This window comes from Nomascus leucogenys, chromosome 22a, assembly GCF_006542625.1.
Source record: "Nomascus leucogenys isolate Asia chromosome 22a, Asia_NLE_v1, whole genome shotgun sequence".
Lineage (NCBI taxonomy): Eukaryota > Metazoa > Chordata > Mammalia > Primates > Hylobatidae > Nomascus > Nomascus leucogenys.
Genome location: NC_044402.1, coordinates 133,434,200 through 133,454,095, shown reverse-complemented (window position 1 = coordinate 133,454,095; position 19,896 = coordinate 133,434,200). Strand labels below are relative to the sequence as shown.

Genomic DNA, 19,896 nt, shown 5'->3' with positions numbered 1-19,896 from the left:
CACTTACACACACGCTCTGTCACAATCACACCCATATACCCATTCACTCACATTCACTTACACGCTCTGTCACAATCACACCCATATACCCATTCACTCGCATTCACTTACACACACGCTCTGTCACAATCACACCCATATACCCGTTCACTTGCATTCACTTACACACACGCTCTGTCACAATCACACCCATATACCCATTCACTCACATTCACTTACACACACGCTCTGTCACAATCACACCCATATACCCATTCACTCACATTCACTTACACGCTCTGTCACAATCACACCCATATACCCATTCACTCGCATTCACTTACACACATGCTCTGTCACAATCACACCCATATACCCATTCGCTCACATTCACTTACACACGCGCTGTCACAGCCACACCCACATACCCATTCACTCACATTCACTTACACACGTCTTCACACAATCACACCCATATACCCATTCACTCACATTCACTTACATCTTCACACAATCACACCCATATACACATTCACTCACATTCACTTACACACGCACTCTCACAGTCACACCCATATACACATTCACCCACAATCTCCCACACATGCACTCTCATTCCTTAATGCTCACACCCTGACTGGCATATGTGTATGCACACATACACTCATTCCCACTCACCCTCACAGGCTCACACTTCCTTCCGCTACCCTGGGACGAAAGTGCCACGGGAAGGCAGTCTTCCATGTTCACAGCTGAGTGCCCAGTGCCTAGACCAGTGCCTGGTGCTCAGCAGATGCTCAATGAGCATTTGTGGAATGAAGGAATGAACGAGTGAATGAATGAAGAGCGAGCAGAGCCTGGATCCCTTGTCCCCTCTATGCTGCCATGTAGAGGCTTAAATGAGAGCAAAAGTAGTATCGATAAGGAAAAGATAGCCATACCGACATGACAAACAATTTGACATACAAAATGAAGACAAACCGCCTGGAAGCTAAAATTCACAGGTGACATTGCCTGCAAATGGATGAGGAGGGGTGAGAGTTCTGGGGAATGAGACTCAGCCATTCTGATTAGCAGGGATTCAGGCCAAGGCCCACAGCTGAAAGGCCCTACCTGCCATTTCCCCCGGCCCTGAAGATCAGGACAGAGATGCTCTCGGCCAGAAGATCTGGGTGATCCAGAGCTAGGGTGTCATCCCAGGTGTCTCTAGCAGGTGTCCTTCAGGGCCATGTGGTTTAATGGCATGCTTTTCTGTGATGTGGCGCTGTGGGCATGGGGGTTTTCCCCTTGGTGTCATTCGTATCATTTTTGTGAGTTATGTTTGCTTGGAACTTGTGAGCTGTAACTGCTTGACATTTTCTTAGGAAACAAATTTAGCAGCAGGAAAATGAATTCATAACAGCATCTGTAGCAGAGAAGCTTCCGGGAAACTGGCTGCCCGTCATAGCCTCACTTTTGTGTCGGTGGACACTGGCCAACCCGGGGTCTGCTGCCAGTCAGCGCTGGGCTGCAGTTCTGCTGCTGTGAGGCCCGCTGCTGTGTGCTTGCTGTGGCTGCTTTTTAGGGAGATGAGGCAGATGTGACGTGGGGATGGCCACAGAGAGGCCACAGGCTCATTTCAGCGTCTCATCTCTGACTGTCGCTGTCTCAAGTCAGGTGCAGACACTGGGGGCCAGGTGGGCCCCGGCTGCTGATGGTGGTTCGGGGTCTGCAGTTGGCCGCTGGCCCTGGAGTGACGTCAGTGTGAACTCTCTGTGGGGTGTTCCCAGCTTCCAGATTCGTCCCTTATTTTAGAGTGCTCTGCCAGGTGGGTGGGTGAGCAGAGCTTTGCAGGGAAGCAGCAGTGAGAGCTCCTGCAGGCGGGCATCAAACGCCCAGCAAACCCCTGCGCTGCCTGGGAGGTGGCAGCATCTCCACTCCTCCAGCATCCAGCCATGTGACTTTCGGGATGCAACTTCGCTTCTCTGTGTCTGTTTCCTTTTGGTAAAACGGGAACTTCTGTCTGTCCTTCCTGGGGTACCTGGGAGGATTAAGTGAAACAGCCTGCAAAACCCCACCACTCCAGGGCCCACTGTGTTCTAGGAACAAATGCCTCTAACGCTGGAGCTCCTGCTTTCATGCAAAGCCCTGAGCCCTGGGTCAGGGCTCTGATGAGTGGAGAAACCAGAGGGTGGCCCTAAAAGGAGGGAGGCAGGGAATAGGCAGGACCCTGGGGAAGGGGCCAGAGCCCCACCCCCACCCCCTACCCCATCCCTATCCTCACCCCTGCCCCCACCCCTAACCCCACCCTCACCCTCACCCCCACCCCTACTCCCACCCTTACCCCTACCCTCACCCCCACTCCTACCCACACTCTCACCCCTACCCTCACCCACACCCCTACTCCCACCCTCACCCCTACCCTCACCCTCACCCCCACCCCTACCCTCACCCTCACCCCTACCCTCACCCTTAACCACACCCCTACCCCCATCCTCACCCGTACCCTCACCCTCACTCACACCCTCACCTCTACCCTCACCTCACCTCTAGCCACACCCTCACCCCCACCCTCACCCCTACCCTCAACCGCACCCCTATACCCACCCTCAACCTCACCCCCCCAACCCTACCCTCACCCTTACCCCTACCCTCACCCTCCTACCCCCACCCACATCCCTACCCCTCACCCCTACCCTTACCCTCACCCCTACCTTCACCCCACCCCTACCCTCACCCTCACCCCTACCTTTGCCTTCACCCCTACCCTCATCCTCACCCCAACCTCACCCTCACCTCTACCCTGACCCCTGCCTCCACCCTCACCCCCACCCCTACCCTCACCCCTACCTTAACCCCCACCCCTACCTTCATCCCACCCTACCCTCACTCCCATCCCTACCCTCACCCCTACCCCTACCCTCACCCTTACCCCTACCTTCACCCTTACCCCTACCCATACCCCCACCCCTACCCTCACCCCCACCCCTACCCTCACCCCCACCCCTACCTTCACCCCCACCCCTACCTTCACCCCCACCCCTACCTTCACCCTCACCCCCACCTTCACCTTCACCCCACCCTCACCCTCACCCCTACCCCACCCTCACTCCTACTCCTACCTCCACCCTCACCCTCACCCCTACCCTCACCTCCACCCCAACCTCACCCTCACCCCTACCCCTACCACCCTCACCCCTACCCTACCCTCACCCCTACCCTCACCCTCACCCCTACCCTCGCCCTCACCCTACCCTCGCCCTCACCCCTACCCTCACCCCACCCCTACCCCCACCCTTACCCCTACTCCTACCCCCACTCTCACCCCTACCCTCACCCTCAACCTCACCCCTACCCTCACCCCTACCCCTACCCCCACTCTCACCCCTACCCCTACCTGCACCCTCACCCCTACCCCTACCCTCACCCTCACCCCTATCTTCACCCCCACCCCTACCCTCACCCTTACCTTCACCCTCACCCCTACCCTCACCCTCACCCCTACCCCACCCTCACCCCTACCTTCACCCTCACCCTCACCCCTACCCTCACCCCTACCCTCACCCCACCCTCACCCCTACCTTCACCCTCACCCTCACCCCTACCCTCACCCCTACCTTCACCCTCACCCCTACCCTACCCTCACCCTCACCCCCACGCCTATCCCCACCCTCACCCCTACCCCGGGCTCTTCACTACTCTGTTTCCGTCCCTCCTCTGTGGCCATAACAAATTACCAGAAACTGGGTGGCAGAGGATGACAGGAATTGATTCTCCCACGGCCTGGGCAGGCTGTGCTCCCTCTGACAGCTCTGCAGAGGATCCTTCTGGCCAACTCCAACTGCTGGTGGCTGCATCAGTCCCATCTCTGTCTGTGCCTTCTCTGGGTGTCTGTGTCACATTGTCAAATCTCCCTCGGCCTCTTTTATAAAGACACCCATCATTGGTTTGGGGCCAACCTTAACCCAGGATGATCTCATCTTGAGCTCCTTGACTCAATTATGTCTGCACAGACCCTTTTCCCAAATAAGATCCCATTCACAGATACTGGGGTTAGAACATGGATGTAGCTTCTGTGGGGGCCACAGTTTAACCCACTCTGCCGTCCCTCCTGGGAAGCGACCGTGGGACCTGAACCTGCCCTAAGTCAAGGAGTATCAGAGGGTGATGGGGAAGAGGAAGGTGGGTCATTGGGTTGATTTGTAAACAAGGGAGGAAGGTGAGCCGGGATCTGCCACCTGCCCTTACAGAATGACCCGTGAGATGCAGAGCTGCTGTTAGTTCCTAGTCAGCTATTCAGAGGCTCAGTAATCAGGTAATTACTGAGCGTTCACCCCTGTGATGCTCATGCTTGACACTGGCCCGTCTCCTCCTGATGCTTTTCTGCTGGGCGTGGGGGAACAGGATTCCTCCCACCTGCTGACTTTCGCACCCACTGCCACACCCAGCACATGGGCCAAGCCACCCTTGGCAGCTGTGCGGGCTCAGGTGTGTGGCTGACCTCTCTCTCTTTTTTTTTTTTTTGTCAGACAGAGTCTCACTCTGTCACCCAGGCTGGAGTGCAGTGGCGTGATCTGGGCTCACTGTAACCTCTGCCTCCCAGGTTCAAGTGATTCTCATGCCTCAGCCTCCCAAGCAGCTAGGATTACAGGGGTGTGCTACCACACCCAGCTAAGTTTTGTATTTTTAGTAGAGACAGGGTTTTACCATGTTGGCCAGGGTGGTCTTGAACTCCTGACCTCAAGTGATCTGCCCGCCTCGGCCTCCTAAAGTGCTGGGATTACAAGAGTGAGTCACCACACCCAGCCTGACCTCTCTTGTTTTTGTCTTGTTTCATATTTTGGATGTTAGGCTGTCTCCAGTTGTCAGTATGGTAAGTGTTCTCTCACAGGGAGTAGCCTCCGTGCCCTGTCACCTTAGGGGTAGTGTGCTCCCTAGGAAGAGTGGCCTCACTGCCATCCCTGGCCGCAGGTGTTACCAGCTGCTGCTGCAGCAGCCATCCCAGGCCCCAGGAGCAGGCGATTTTTCCCTTTCAACTCCCTGCTGAGCCTCTCTCTACGCCTCTGTCTCAGCACAAGGCTAGTGCCTGCGTGGAAGGCCAACTTCAGGCGGTAACCATGGGGTCTCCCTGCTACAGGCCATGTTTGAGCTGGTCACTTCCGAGGCGTCCTACTACAAGAGCCTGAACCTGCTCGTGTCCCACTTCATGGAGAATGAGCGGATAAAGAAGATCCTGCACCCGTCCGAGGCGCACATCCTCTTCTCCAACGTCCTGGACGTGCTGGCCGTCAGTGAGCGGTGAGGACGGGGGGGGACAGCGACCTCCCTCAGGGCCCTTCTTCATCCCCAGGGCACATGCTTGAGACACTGGTGACTAGTGCTCGATACTGGCTTCTTTACTTCCATATGTTTGGAATGTTCCATAATAAAATATAAATAAATGAAGACCTAAATCCAAACCTGACCACCCCTCCCGGCAGGGTGGCCAGTCACGTCCCCCAGCGTCCCTTCCCATGAGCACCTGTGCCCCACACAAATCTCTGTGCTGAGCATCCTGCTGGCCCCAGGTTGGAGTGACGCTGAGTCCAGCTGTCTCGCATCAAACCCGTGGTTGGACAGGTTTAAACCAGGCAGGTCTACGGGAGTCTTGTGACAGCAACAGAAGGTGTCCATGTAAGCTGCTCCTTACCCTAGCAGAAAGCCCCAATGGTGCGTGCAGGGCCCCAGGGCCTGTGCAGGGTGCAGCCCTGGATTCCCACATCCTCACCTCCTGAGTGCGTTTGCCACGGCTCTGGGAGCTGTGCTTCCAGCAGGGACTGTGTGAAGCCTGGGCTGAGCTGCAGCGGAGGAAGAGTAGACAGACATCTGTCCATTGAATCCTGTGAAAAGGAAATGAACCAAATTGTGTGGCCAGGATGAAAGAGCACTTACCATCCCCAGGGCAGGCCATGGAGTTTTGCAGCCAGAAGCCACATGGGGCTCAGCTGGGACAGTGCCTGGTGATCAGATGGGAAACCAAGGCAAGGCCTGACGCAGCCCCACTCTGAGCAGTGGGGAGCTGCTCAGCATCACATGTGGCACCCTGGGAGCTGCTCGCTCTCTGTGGGTCTCTCCTCCACGTTGACACTCTCGCTTCTGTTTGCAGCCCCCTCACCCCCTCGTGGCAGCCCCTTCTGGTGGATTTGGGAGGTGATGGCTGACTGGGGCCAGAGTGGCCTGTGAGACCCCTGGGCTTCTGCTGCGGCACTTCTTTTTTTTTTTTTTTTTTTTGAGACAGAGTTTCACTCTTGTTGCCCAGGCTGTAGTGCAATGGTGCCATCTCGACTCATGGCAACCTCTTCCTCCTGGGTTCGAGCGATTCTCCTGCCTCAATCTCCTGAGTAGCTGGGATTACAGGCGTCCACCACCACGCTCGGCTAATTTTTTGTATTTTTAGTAGAGACAGGGTTTCACCGTGTTGGCCAGGCTGATCTCGAACTCCTGACCTCAGGTGATCGGCCCACCTCAGCCTCCCAAAGTGTTGGGATTACAGGCATGAGCCGCTGCGCCTGGTCCTGCCACGGCACTTCTGTCTTATGTATTTATTTGTATTTCGCTGTGGAAAATTCCAAACATGCAGAGGTAGATGTCCATGTGCGCTGCTCACCAGCGTCAGCAGTGGTCAGCCCAGGGGCCAGTCCCCACCCCCCCAGGGGACCCTTCTGAAGCAGATCCCCATGGTCATCTATTTTATCCTCAAACACATCAGCACATACCTGAAAGATAAGATCTCTCGGTGCTCCCGGCGCCATCAGCCCCGTGAACACACAGTCATTCTTCAAGACGACCAAATACACCACCAGTGCTCGGTGCCCCTGCCGATGGATCTTGTCGGCCTATACACTCACCGTGCACACTGGTATGTCCAAGTCAGGCTCGCACGCTGCCCTTGGTGAGACAGTCCCCCGCCCTACCCCCCGGGCACCCTCCGCCTCAAGCCGCTGCCTCTCGCAGTTTCCTCCTGGAGCTGGAGCACCGGATGGAGGAGAACATCGTCATCTCTGACGTGTGCGACATTGTGTACCGTTATGCGGCCGACCACTTCTCTGTCTACATCACCTACGTCAGCAATCAGACCTACCAGGAGCGGACCTATAAGCAGCTGCTGTGAGTGTGCCTGGCAAGGGGCTCGGGCAGGGGGAGGTGCCCGGTGCAGCCATACCAGTGCTGGCCCAGGCTCCTTACACGGTGGCACTTCATGGTCCTTCACCTCTGCGTTCCCAAGGTCCACATGGGCCACCAGAGTTGGCCAGGCTGGTGACAGTATCCCAACCAGGCACGTTCCAGGGTGTATTAGTGTCACTAGAGAAACATTAGCCCAGCCAGACCCCAAGAGAACCAGCGTAGCATCCACTGGACCTGGATCCAATGGCTGAGCAGAGCACTGTGCAGTTAGAAAAGAGAGCTTGAGGTCAAGTGAGGTCACGTGGACAATTCAAAGCCCAGGACATCAGAGACTGGGTTTGAACTAGCGACAAGGGCAGGGATGGGGTGGGAAGGAGCCTCGTTGGGGCTCCTCCAGCAGCGCCGGGGCGTTGATTGCTAATCTGCCCATTTTGTAAACTTTCTCTGAGGTTTAGTTGACAAGGTAATTTTCCAGCCAGCGTGCTTCTTCTGAATTCTCCGCGCTGAGGTTCGTGCTTCAGTGACTGGGGTTAGCCAGGGAGGCCACCTTGACTCCACACAGAAGCACCAAGGGAGTTTTCCAGTTGTGGCATCTGCACATTGTGCCTCACTGTCTTTTCCACCAAGACATGGAGTTCACGGTGCACGTTTCAAGCCTGAGTCTTTGGGCATTTGGATGTTTTAACAGTTGGTGAAGGAAAATTGGAATTGGAGGGAATCAGGATGCAATTTTTGAGGATAAACATTGAGAAGGCAAGCATGTGGCAGATTAGGAATCATTCACAGCACCCAAGAGCCTGCCGCTGTGGCCCCCACCAGGCCATGTGAGCACAGAGGCTGAGTGACAGGCAGAGCACCTGTCCCTGCCGTCCCTGCCATTCCTGCTGACATGCATGGGGCCAAGTTCACCTCCAGCTCTCCCAGCCCTCATCAGCGCTGTGGCCCAGCCCACCGCCAAGCCCACCTGTCAGAAATAGTGCCGGCTGTCCTGGTGGTGTCTCTAGCCTGCTGCCCATTCCTGTCACTACTTGGGTTTACCTTGCCACAGTTTCCCGCTGGGTGAAATCATCTAATTGTGCATCCGATTCACAGACTTGGCCACACAAGGAATCCTTGTCCTCCCACACGCAGCATATTGTGCCAAGTCTTCAAGGCCAGGCGTGTGAAGCCACTATTGTTATTTGACTTTTACGTGAACAGTCTATTTTCCTTTTGAAAAAAACAAAGAAAGAAATCAACATGTTTTCTGAGCCCGTGGGTTGTCTGGATCCTGGGAGGCTGTGGACAGGGAGGAGGAGTCTCCAGTTCATGCCTCCTGCAGCTTAGAGACCTACTCCATGTGTCTGTGTCCCCAGCCAGGAGAAGGCGGCTTTTCGGGAGCTGATCGCGCAGCTAGAGCTCGACCCCAAGTGCAGGGGGCTGCCCTTCTCCTCCTTCCTCATCCTGCCTTTCCAGAGGATCACACGCCTCAAGCTGTTGGTCCAGGTACAGCCTCCTCCACCTGACCCACAGACGGGGCTTCCCAGGCTTTCCTGTGGTCACTCCCGGGCCCTGTCGTCTTTCTAGGAGGTCTGTTGGTTCAACAGATACTAAGCTCCTCCCATGTGTGCTAAGCATGTTCCCGGGCAGTGAAGGTGCAGCGCCTGCTCCCAGGGAGCCCATCGCAGAGGGGAGAGACCGACCCATGCACAGCCAGGAAGTGGGCATGGCCCTGGGGACAGCCAAATGGGCCAACACGACAGGGGTGGCTGGCTGGCTACTGCCAGTTGCAGGGGTGGGGGCGGGTCAGGAAAGACACGTGACGTGTAAGCTGAGACCTGGCTGACAGGGAGGAGCCGGTGGGGGCAGGTAGAGGAAAGAACATTCCACACAGAGGGAACCGCTTGTGCAAAGGCCCCGAGACTGCAAGGTTCATGGACAGAAAGGCCAGCAGCGAGCTCGGGAACATGACGGGGACGGGAGTGGGTGTGGAGATGGGGACAGAGGCAGGTCCAGGGAAGACATTGGGTCCTGTCCTCAGTGTGATGGGAGTCACCTAATCGGACCCACTTTTAGGAGCTGGCCCTGGCTGCTCCAGAGGGGGACGGAAATGGGGAAGGGGTTACACTGGCCTGTGGGGCTGCGTCGGGGAGTGGGGGCCCAGCAGGGATGTCAGGGAATTGAAATCAGTGACTTGCTGAGAGAAGGACCGAGAGTGACTCCTCGGCTTTTACCTTGAGCAGTGTGGGGTGTGCGGCCGTTGCTGAGACGGGGAACTCTTGGGGCGGGGAGGGCTCAGGATTCAGGGCAGGATGAACTGAGTTTGAGATGACTCTGGACAATTCAGTGTCAGAGGTCAGAGTTAAAGGGAGAAGTTGGGCAGGACCCGCTGGCGTCAATTAACCGAAGAGGCTGCCAAGGAAGGAGAGAAAGGGGCCTGAGACCAAACTCAGGGACGCAGCCAGGCCTGGGAAGGAGCAGCGGTGAGGGAGGAGGAAACCCACAGAGCTGGAGGCATGGGAGACTCGGGGGGATGGGGCTTCCAGAAAAGGGAAGCTCCAGCCAGGCCCAGAGGCAGGCCGGAGACCCCCTCCGCCTGACAGGCCCAGTGAGACAGGACGGAGACCCCCTCTGCCTGACCCCAGGTGCTGGGGCCCTGTCTGCTGATGCCCTGGGCAGAGGGAGCCATTGGCAGCTGGGCTGGTGAAGTGGACGGTATAGAGTGCAGCTGTGGCCCTGATGAACATGAGCTGAGGGGGACCTGGGAACCACAGGTAGCAGAGGTCAGAGGTCAGACAGGTGAGAGGCCAAAGACCTAGGGGGAGCTACTCCAGAAAGAGCAGAATTACAGAGAGGAGGCCCAACCCAGGAGGAAAGGGCTTGGGAGCATGAGGCCAAGGAAGCAGGTGTCGGGAGAAGCCCCCGGCCCAGGGCTAACGGAGACACCAATGTGAGGGCACAGCTGGGACGGCGACCCCAAACCAGAAGACACCTGTGATGAACGCAATTCCATGGGAAATATTTTTTTAACTTGGAAAAAGCGAAACAGAAGACAGTAACATTTCCTAATTATGCAGTGAAAAATATTTTAGGATATCTTATAAGGAAAGTGCATATATGGATATATTAAAACCTTCTGTAAGATGAAAACCAACAGTAAGATTAAAAGCAGTGGAAATGCAGTGATTAGGAAATGGTGGAATGGGGACAGCTGGGGTGGGCACTCAGGGAAGGGCTCAGAGAAAGGGGTGGCGGGTCAGGGACCATTCCAGAGAGAATGGCAAGTCTCCACATTAGGCAGCATTCTGGGGACACACTGAGAGGAGGCTGGCGTTGGAGAGCACGTGCCAGGCTAAGGAACCCATACTGCCCTCCATTTGAGGCCACCAATGCCACCTGGTCAGATGCAGCTTTTATGCCTGTGAGAAAAGATGGCACCTGGACTGTGCTGTTCAGCAGGGATTTGGAAGTAGGGGGACAGTTAATGACAGGCATGGTGGCCACATACAGGGTGGAAAAAGTAGGAAGGTGACTGTGGGTCTCAAAGGTCTCTGGCTTGGCTTCCAGGCAGAGGCGGGCAGGTGACCACAAGAGAAGCCTGGGCTGCTGTCAGGGGAGACATCTGTGCTGCCGTGGCACCCAGCAGCCGGGAGGACAGGTGGTTGGTGCTCAGATGCACCCAGCCTACTTACAGGACAAAAGCCAGTCAGAAAACATGGGCATGGTAGGGATTGCTAGGAGGAAGCCATGCAGAATTTAGAGAGCAATGTCAAAATTGTAATTTACAGGTGAAAGCAGTGTGGGCATAATTTTTTGTTAATTGAAGAAAAGTGAACAATTGGAGAAAAGACTCTTTCTTATACTTTCATGGATAAGACCAAAGTTAACAAAGTTTCGGGGCCAAATGACAGTCCCAGGGAAGAGAGGGAAGCCCTTGGTCCCCCTACCCCTGTCCTGTAAGCATTTAGCTCCCCTTGGGGACAGAGCTGACCCTGTCTGTGACAGTCCTCACTGCTGGGTGCCACACCTGTGGGCTCTCTTGCCCCCCATTTGTCAAATGGAGGCTGTGTGCACGTGTGTGTGTGCTTGTATGTGTGCAGGTATGCATGTGTGTATGTGCATGCATGCATGTGCACGTGTGCTTGTATGCATGTTTGTGCACGGGCGCACTGTGTGCTTGCAGGTGTGCATGCATCATGTGTGTTATGTGCATGTGTGTGAGCATGTATGCACGTGTGTATGTGCAGGCACGCATGTATGTGTGTGCACGTGTGCTTGTATGCATGTTTGTACACGTGTGTGCATGTGTGCACACTGCTTGCAGGTGTGATGCATCATGTGCATGGTGTGCATGTGTGTGAGCGTGTGTGCACACGTGTGTGCACGCAGGTCTGTATGCATGTGTATGTGCATGTATGTGTGTGCATGCATGCATGTATGCATGTGTGTGTGTCTGCATGCTACAGCATGGGGCTGGACTGGTGCAGCAGGGAGGTAGTCACGGTCAAGGTGGGAAATGGGAGGAAAGATCAGAAAAGATTAACATTAACGCAGCCTTTCCCTGTGCATAGAACATCCTGAAGAGGGTGGAAGAGAGGTCTGAGAGAGAGTGCACTGCCTTGGATGCCCACAAGGAGCTGGAAATGGTGAGTCTCACCTCCTCTTGTGCTGTATCCCAATGCCCTGTTTTCCTCATCCAGGCGCACCTTTCTGGCCCTGCTCCCCACATGTCCGTGTGTCTTTTTAGAAAATGCAAATTTATTTTAAAATTCACTTTTGCAATCAAAAGAGTCACTGGGGCTTAAAAAAATACACCAGGCATGGCTTGGGTAAAGCCTTCTTTACCATGCTTCCTGGCTTCAGCCTGATGTACTCACCGCCTGTCTGTTACTGTGCCTGGCATGGATGTGGGGACAGCAGCGTGGCCCTCAGGACACTCTTCACCAGTGTGGAGCTCTGCGATCGTGCACAGGCCCTGATTCCTCTCATCGGCCGCCTGGGATTGTTCTATGCAGGCATCTGGGGCCCACACACACCCCAGGCTTGTCTTTGCCTATTTTTCCACGTCAGAAACAGTCTCTCCTCCCTCCAGTGAGGCTCACCGAGGCTGGTTCCTACTCTCCCTGTGCCCTGATGAAGCCCTTTGCTCCGAACCCAGCCCTCCACGCCACTCTCCCAGTCCCCGGAGCTCAGTCACCCCTGTGCATCTCTATGAGGGGATTCACTGGCCCTGCCCAAGAGCCCTGGGCCTTTGCTGCCCAAGGGTGCAAGGACCATCTCTCCAGACCATCTCCTGACTCTCAGAGAGAGACGGCTCCTCCTAGGGGTTTGGAGCAGGGCAGGGGTTTTGCGGGAAGGGCCGGTGAGTGTGTTTCAGTCCTCAGGAGCTTTTACCACGCGCTCTGCCACGTTTGGCTCCTGGCATCAGCTAGAACTGAGAGCCAGCTTTTGACAGCTGTGCTGGGCCGCCTCCATTGAGCCAGTGACGCCGTCATGGTGGAGACCAAGGCGGGGGACGTCCATATTCCCCTTCTTTGTCACCCCATGGCAGAAGCTTAGTAAAAAGCATATCACTCTCAGTGGGCATCTAATGGTCATTCTCAGCCACATTGAGACATGAGGACTTCCTACCCTAATGCAGTCGGTTCCCACCTTGGGCCACTCCTCCTGTTCCTTTCCCAGACCAGTTGGCCACCAAAATTCCTCTGGCAGTTACACGCTGTGCCTAGTGAGGAAAGGCTGGAGCCTCAAGCAGGGTAGCCTGGGGGCATCCGCGACCTGTGAGCCAGGCAGCATCTCTAGGGGCCCATGCCCACCCCTAGAAGCAGAGCTTCCCTTTTACCTGATCGGATGTGAGTTCATTCCAGCCACCACCAGACAGCAGCCACACGGGGCCACCATGGCCTGTGAGGGGCCCACGTGCCCCAGAAGGGTCTCCCTGAGGTCAGCCCTGGCCAGGGATGTGTTTTCTGTTTTTAAAGTTCTTTTCCGCTTTCATCTTCATTTTTCTTACAATGAAAGGTATTCTCTGTTTCTAATCGCTTTTTTTTTAAATCAAGGTTTATTTTTTCTCTGATTTATAAAAGTAATTATACTCAATACCAGGAAACTCAGAAAATGCTTGTAAGTAAAAAGAAAACAATAAACTTCCCTAGCCACCTCGCCCTACCTGCCAATACGCTGCAGCTCGCCCTAAACAGGCGCCTGTGCACACACACCTATGCACAGCACACTCACAGGGCACACACTGCACATACAGATGGCACATGCACAGCACATACACGCCCATACATATCACACACAATACACACTGCACACACACACACAGCCCCTGCATAATCACACAGTACACACTGCACATACACACAGCACATACCACACACAGTACACACAGCACACACACATACACGGCCCCTACAAATCACACAATACACACTGCACACACACACAGCACATACTTGTCACACACAGTACACACTGCACACACACACACAGCACACACATCACACACAGTACACACTGCACACACACACACAGCACACACACATCACACACAGTACACACTGCACACACACAGCACACATCACACACAGTACGCATAGTACACACAGCACATGACACATACATATCACACACAGTATACACTGCACATGCATATACACAGCATACACACGCACACACATAGCACTCTGCACATATGCACAGCACACAACACTGCACACACTGCGTATACACAGCACAGATGCACACATGTGGCACATACATATCACACACAGTACACACTGCACATGCATACACAGCACACACATATGATACTGCACATATGCACAGCACACACTGCATATACACAGCACACACATGCACACGTGGCACACACAGCACACACACACACCACTGTATTCATTACAGAAAGGGCTTGTGGTTTAGAAACAGCTTTGCCCCGCATTCGAGTGCATGTGGAGTCCCTGCTTCTTTCCTGGGTTTCTGTTCTTGCATATATGCATAGATCATAATTATTTTAATCGAATCCATGGATGGCTGTTGAGGCTGGCGATCGTGTTTCTCATTCCAGACAACACGGCAGGGAGCCCCTCGCGCACACTTCTCTGGGCATGGTGCTCATTTATGTGCCCTGACTGAGAGCCTGCGGCGAGCCTGGCCCCGTGCCAGGCCCCGTGCATCAGTGCAGAATTTTCTTTCTTCAGAACGAGTCCTCAGGAGTCCCAGGAAGTGTGGAATTGTTAGGTCCCTTGGCGCCTGGGTGGCCTCCCACGGGGCTGTGGGGAGAATAGCCCGGAGCCCTGCCGGTCCGTCCAGCCTACAGAGGAGGAGGGATGCCTCACGCATGTGTTTTCTGGAGTTTGCTTCCTAGCAAGGGCAAGGCACCAACTTTCTCCACTGAAACTAACAGGTTTTCCCACTTGCCTTTGCCCCACAGGGTGCTAGAAAGAGGGGCTCCAGTCCGATTGAGACTGGCCAGCCAGCCTCAGCTGTGGGCACAGTGCCTGGTCACGGTGGTCACTCAGCCCTCTCTGTGGCCTGACCGAGCAGGAGGAAGGGGCTGGGACAGCTGGCTTTGGTGGCCTAATGTGTCCTCCTTCTTGTCCCAGGTGGTGAAGGCATGCAATGAGGGCGTCAGGAAAATGAGCCGCACGGAACAGATGATCAGCATTCAGAAGAAGATGGAGTTCAAGATCAAGGTGAACCGGAGGGATTGGTGTGAGCCTGTGCCCATGCACGGGCCCCTGGCCCTGCCCCAGAGGCACAGATCACTGCGCCTGGCTGGCCTTGCTTAGGTCCTTGGTCACTGGCCACACTTAGGGTCCCCTCTGCCCCCTGACCTCCCCAGCTGAAGCCACCCCACCTGCCACCAGGCGTCAAATACCACCACGGTGGCCCGGACCTATCTCCTGAGAGATGGGAGTGCGGGGCTAGTGTGCAGCCCAGAGCCACGCAGGGTGTGGACCCTGCTCTCACCTGCCCGCTGCGTGGCCTTGAGCAGTCAGTTTACATGGAGGATGTGGTGGGGGCTACTCCAGGGATTCTCAAACCAGGAGGATATGGACGTTACCAGCTTCCCCCAAACTTTACAGAAAACCTCAGGCATTCATGAGACCCTAAGGTCCCCTGGGGCCTGACTTTCTGAGAACTTGGCCACATCAGCACACTGTGCCCACAGAGGGTCCCTGAGGTCAGGCTTGGTTTGGGAGCTGAGCCCCGCTAGAGGAGGCAGAGGCGGTCTTCTGGGCATCCCATGTAGCTCCACACGGGGCTGACCGCTAGGTGCCAGGTGCCTGCCCCTGAGTTGCATCGTTGGCTGGGCGGCCGTTCAGCTGCAGGCCTGGCCTCCTTGCCCCGTGGGTCCCATTCTTTCCTCTCTACTGTGAGCTCAGCCCCTTCTCTGATTCTGTATCCCACAGGCAGAGCTTGGTGAGGGCAATGATGACAGACACTAGCTGCCACACTCACAGGCACACACACGGTATCCACACAGCAGTGCACACATGTAAACATTAGTGTACATGCACACAAGCACATGCACATAACTTTAAGCTCACATGTGGGTACAGAGAACACAGTCCACATACACAGACAGAAGTCCACATGCACAGCACACACACACACATAGCACACTCATGCCCACAGGGGTGCATGTTCACACACACACACACACACACACACACACACACCAGCGCTGCTATTTCTCTGCATCTGTCCAGAACTCGGCCTTTCCCCCTACTTGTGCCTCATGTGTCGGGGCCCTGGGCAGGTGTCAAGGAATGTGACAGACGCAGCGCTGGGGGCATGTCCTGGGGAGGGACATTGTGGGCACAGCCCGCCTGACACCCTTTCCCCGCTGCAGTCGGTGCCCATCATCTCCCACTCCCGCTGGCTGCTGAAGCAGGGTGAGCTGCAGCAGATGTCAGGCCCCAAGACCTCCAGGACCCTGAGGACCAAGAAGCTCTTCCACGAAATTTACCTCTTCCTGTTCAATGACCTGCTGGTGATCTGCCGGCAGATTCCGGGGTGAGTCGGGGCCCAGGGCACCAGGCGCTCTGGTGGGCAGAGGAGCGTGTTGGGCATTGGGTTTGATTGTGGCCTGGAGGTTGGGGGTGTCGGGACAGAGCTCGGGCTTTTCGGTCAGGTTTAAAGGTCCGTTCTGCTGTGGCCCAGCTTTGGGCCTTTAGTCAAGGTTATTTCACGTTCCTAGGCCTCAGTTTCTCCTCCTGTAAAGTGGGGGTTTTACTCCTAGGGCTGTGAAGGGCCCAGCCCAGCATCTGATCCATAGCGAGTGCTCAGCAGGGCAGCCGTGGTAGGGTCGCCAGGGTTGGCAGGACCGTGGTGCTGTCCACTGTCCGCACCTGGGATGGGTCGCCCTTTTGGGGTGCAAGAGACAGGAGTTCAGGTGGGAGCTTCGGAAGGAGGTGAAGATCAGCCAGCACTGTGGAGCCAGGCTTGTTGGCCTGCCAAGGGGGGCTCTCCTGGGACCCCCACAGGCCTCCTCGGGGCTGACACGCCTGCCCTTCTCCCTCATCTCCAGAGACAAGTACCAGGTATTTGACTCAGCTCCGCGGGGACTGCTGCGTGTGGAGGAGCTGGAGGACCAGGGCCAGACGCTGGCCAACGTGTTCATCCTGCGGCTGCTGGAGAACGCAGACGACCGGGAGGCCACCTACATGCTAAAGGCGTCCTCTCAGTGAGTGCCTCGCCGCCACACGCCCAGTGCCACCCGTGGCACCTTTCTGTGTGGCCTCGATGCCTATGGGCCTGTCCCCAAGTGGAACAAGGCACCACACACGCTCTGCGTGGGGCTGACCTGCCCATCCTTCCCGTCCAGACCCTGCGCCAATACTTTCTGTGGGGCTGCTGGGGGTGGCTGCAGGTTCCTGGATGCTTGTACCTGTGTGTGCACGTGTGTGTGTGTGTGTGTGTGTTGGGGCTTCAGACTCTGGGAGAGTCCCTCTTTCTGGATGAGCCCTTTTAAAACCCTGGAGTCAGGCTGAGTAGGGAACCACCATCTTCCTGCTCCCTGCTGCCACTTGCTGTGTGGCCTTGAGCTCATCTCTTCACCTCTCTGAGCAGCTGGGACCCCTGCCCTGCAGCCCTAGGCTCCCCAAGAGGGACAAGCAAGGTAAATGTGGGGAGAGATGCTTTGCAGGCCCTGAGCCTGGAACTGTGGAGGTTACAGTGAGCTGAGATCCCACTGCCCTCATGGAGCGGAACTCCCTCGTGGCCTGCTGAGCTGAAGCTCCGCCCTCCTCCCGCCACGGCCCCGAAGCTGCCCCTTACCCACAACTCACCAGATATCCTCCCCTGCCCAGACCTGGGGCTGCAGCTGACATCGACCAGGGCAGGACCTGTCGGGATGAGAAACTGTGGCTTTGGTGGCGTGGCTGTGGCCACGGAATGTGCTCTTACGTGTTATTTGGTGGGACTTGTTACCTTGTGGGCTCACCCTCACTGCCTGACTTCTGAAAGCATCCCCGGGAACATCATAGTGGGGCTCCCCCATGCCCCTCTGTGGGTTCCTGTGTGTGTCAGACTCTGGACCAGCCCGTTTCTGTGGCTCCCCCGAGCTGTCCCTGGGGGTGGGCTCGAGCAGTGCTCAGGATGGCGGACGCAGATCCGAGGGGCAGCTAGCGGGGAAGCCTCGTGCCACATCTTGGGGGGGCTGCCGCTGATCTGCAGTTGGGGCACTGTCCTCTTCCCTGTGCCAGGAGTGAGATGAAGCGCTGGATGACCTCGCTGGCCCCCAACAGGAGGACCAAGTTTGTCTCGTTCACATCCCGGCTGCTGGGTAAGTCACCGGTGGGTAAGGGGGCACCATTTGTGCTTGGGCTGGCCCTGCCTGATGCCGCAGATGCACGGTGTGCCCTGCCTGGAGGGAAGCCCTCCCGGAGCTGGTGGTGTCAGAGGCCAGCACGGGCCTCCAGGGGCTCCTTCCTACTGGAAACTTCGTACCGGCCAATAACCTGGCATGGCCACACTGTGTGAATGCTGGATGGGCCTTAAGTGACAGGTACCACAAAGTCACCAGGAGGAATTTGGACCAAACTCCACTGCTGTTTTAGGTTTGCCAGTTGTCTGAAGAGCTTATTAACTAGAAAAAAGCCAGGTGCAGTGGCTCACGCCTGTAATCCCAGAATTTTGGGAGGCTGAGGCGGGTGGATCACCTGAGGTCAGCTCAAGACAAGCCTGGCCAACACAGCGAAACCCCATCTCTACTAAAAATACAAAAAGTAGCCAGGTGTGGTGGTGTGCGCCCGTAGTCCTAACTACTTGGAAGCTGAGGCACGAGAATCCCCTGAACCTGGGATGTGGAGGGTGCAGTGAGCTGACATTGCGCCACTGCACTCCAGCCTGGTGACAGAGGGAGACTCTGTCTCAAAAAGAAAAAGCACAACTCCAGCTGCCTTATGGAGAAGCTGCTAACCCTGATCACGTGAACCCTGTCCTGACCACCCCAAACCACCCCCAGGGCCATATCCCAGGTACAAAAAGTTCCTTCTGAAGTTTAAACTAAGGCCCCCTCACAGCCTTTATGCATGTATTTCTTCCCAGAACTCCTGACTATGTTAATAACGTTTTCTTTGGAAACAAATCCTCCTCTTCCTGAGACGAGCCCTTCTCCAGTTGCTGTGGGAGTTTTCCTATTCTAGGCAGGGCTCAGCTGCGGCTTGGTGGGAGCGGGCAGGTGGGTGGTGCGGTGGTGGGGACGTGCCCGTGCCTCTTGTCCCTCAGACTGCCCCCAGGTCCAGTGCGTGCACCCATACGTGGCTCAGCAGCCAGACGAGCTGACGCTGGAGCTCGCCGACATCCTCAACATCCTGGACAAGACTGACGACGGTGAGGCCCCGGGACCTCCCCTCGGGACCCCCAGGGGACCCCGCACGGAGCCTTGCCCCGCAAGGGATGAGGGGGAGGTGGAGAAACAGATGCCACCACTGGCTGATAGGCTGGTGCCCTGCCATGTCTCTTGCTCCCCGAGACGTTCTGCTTGGACACCGCCCATGCTGGCTTCACTGGCCTTTCCTCAGCGTAAAGGAGGAATTGTTTCCAGTGCCTCCCTGTCCTCCCCTAGAGCCGGGAGGCCCCACCTTTCCTCCTTCACAGTAGGCCCAGCCCAAGCAGGTGGCTTCGTGTCCCCCTCCCCTGGCCCTGGCCTCAGCACCCCCATCACAGTGGGAGGGAGGACAACCAGGAACATCCTAACCCTGACCTGACCCAGACCTGTACTTGCAGCTTCAGGTAAAGCCTGTGACCACCAGGCTCGGTGCCCTATGTGGGCCAAGAAGCCGCCCCCAGCTCCTGGCCACCCCTGCTGCTGTCATCAGTACCAAGCGAAGTTCCTCCCAGCCCCTGTAGAATTGAACACTGACCCCCTCTCCCTTTTCAAATCACATCCCTGTCTCTACAGTAATTGCTCCTGATCCAAATCCCCAAAGTATACAACCACATCTTCCACGCTTCCTCCTCTCCTGCGGGGTCCTGGTAGAAGGCCTCAGGCTGTGACCTCCAGGGGAGGCCTTCTCCAGGGGGTCCCTCTTGTGGGCTGTTCCCAAAGGCCCAGGGGCTCTCCTGCCCTCTTCCCACGGAATATAACCAGCCTGCTCCCCTCCCAAATGAGACCTGCAGAGGGCACGCCCCAGGCCTCTTAGCTCCCAGGTTGGGACACACTACAGATCAGCCACAGGCTCTGAGCAAAGGCCTGGTGATCTCTAGGGGATGGGAGAGGTGGAGAAACAGGGCAGGGAGAAGCCAGATGATGCTGAGACTACTCGTGTTGCCAGTTCA

At 56.2% G+C, this 19,896-nt stretch overlaps 1 protein-coding gene across 1 annotated transcript in view; it reads left to right on the top strand.

The window, feature by feature from the left end:
• Positions 1–19,896, top strand: part of NGEF (neuronal guanine nucleotide exchange factor) — a 47,944-nt gene that overhangs the window by 26,596 nt on the left and 1,452 nt on the right. The window contains exons 4-12 of the mRNA XM_030803969.1: positions 5,096–5,256; positions 6,952–7,104; positions 8,478–8,607; positions 11,673–11,747; positions 14,712–14,801; positions 15,965–16,128; positions 16,643–16,798; positions 17,820–17,899; positions 18,844–18,948. Coding sequence (XP_030659829.1) covers positions 5,096–5,256; positions 6,952–7,104; positions 8,478–8,607; positions 11,673–11,747; positions 14,712–14,801; positions 15,965–16,128; positions 16,643–16,798; positions 17,820–17,899; positions 18,844–18,948 — 1,114 coding nt within the window. The remainder of the gene's footprint in view (positions 1–5,095; positions 5,257–6,951; positions 7,105–8,477; positions 8,608–11,672; positions 11,748–14,711; positions 14,802–15,964; positions 16,129–16,642; positions 16,799–17,819; positions 17,900–18,843; positions 18,949–19,896) is intronic.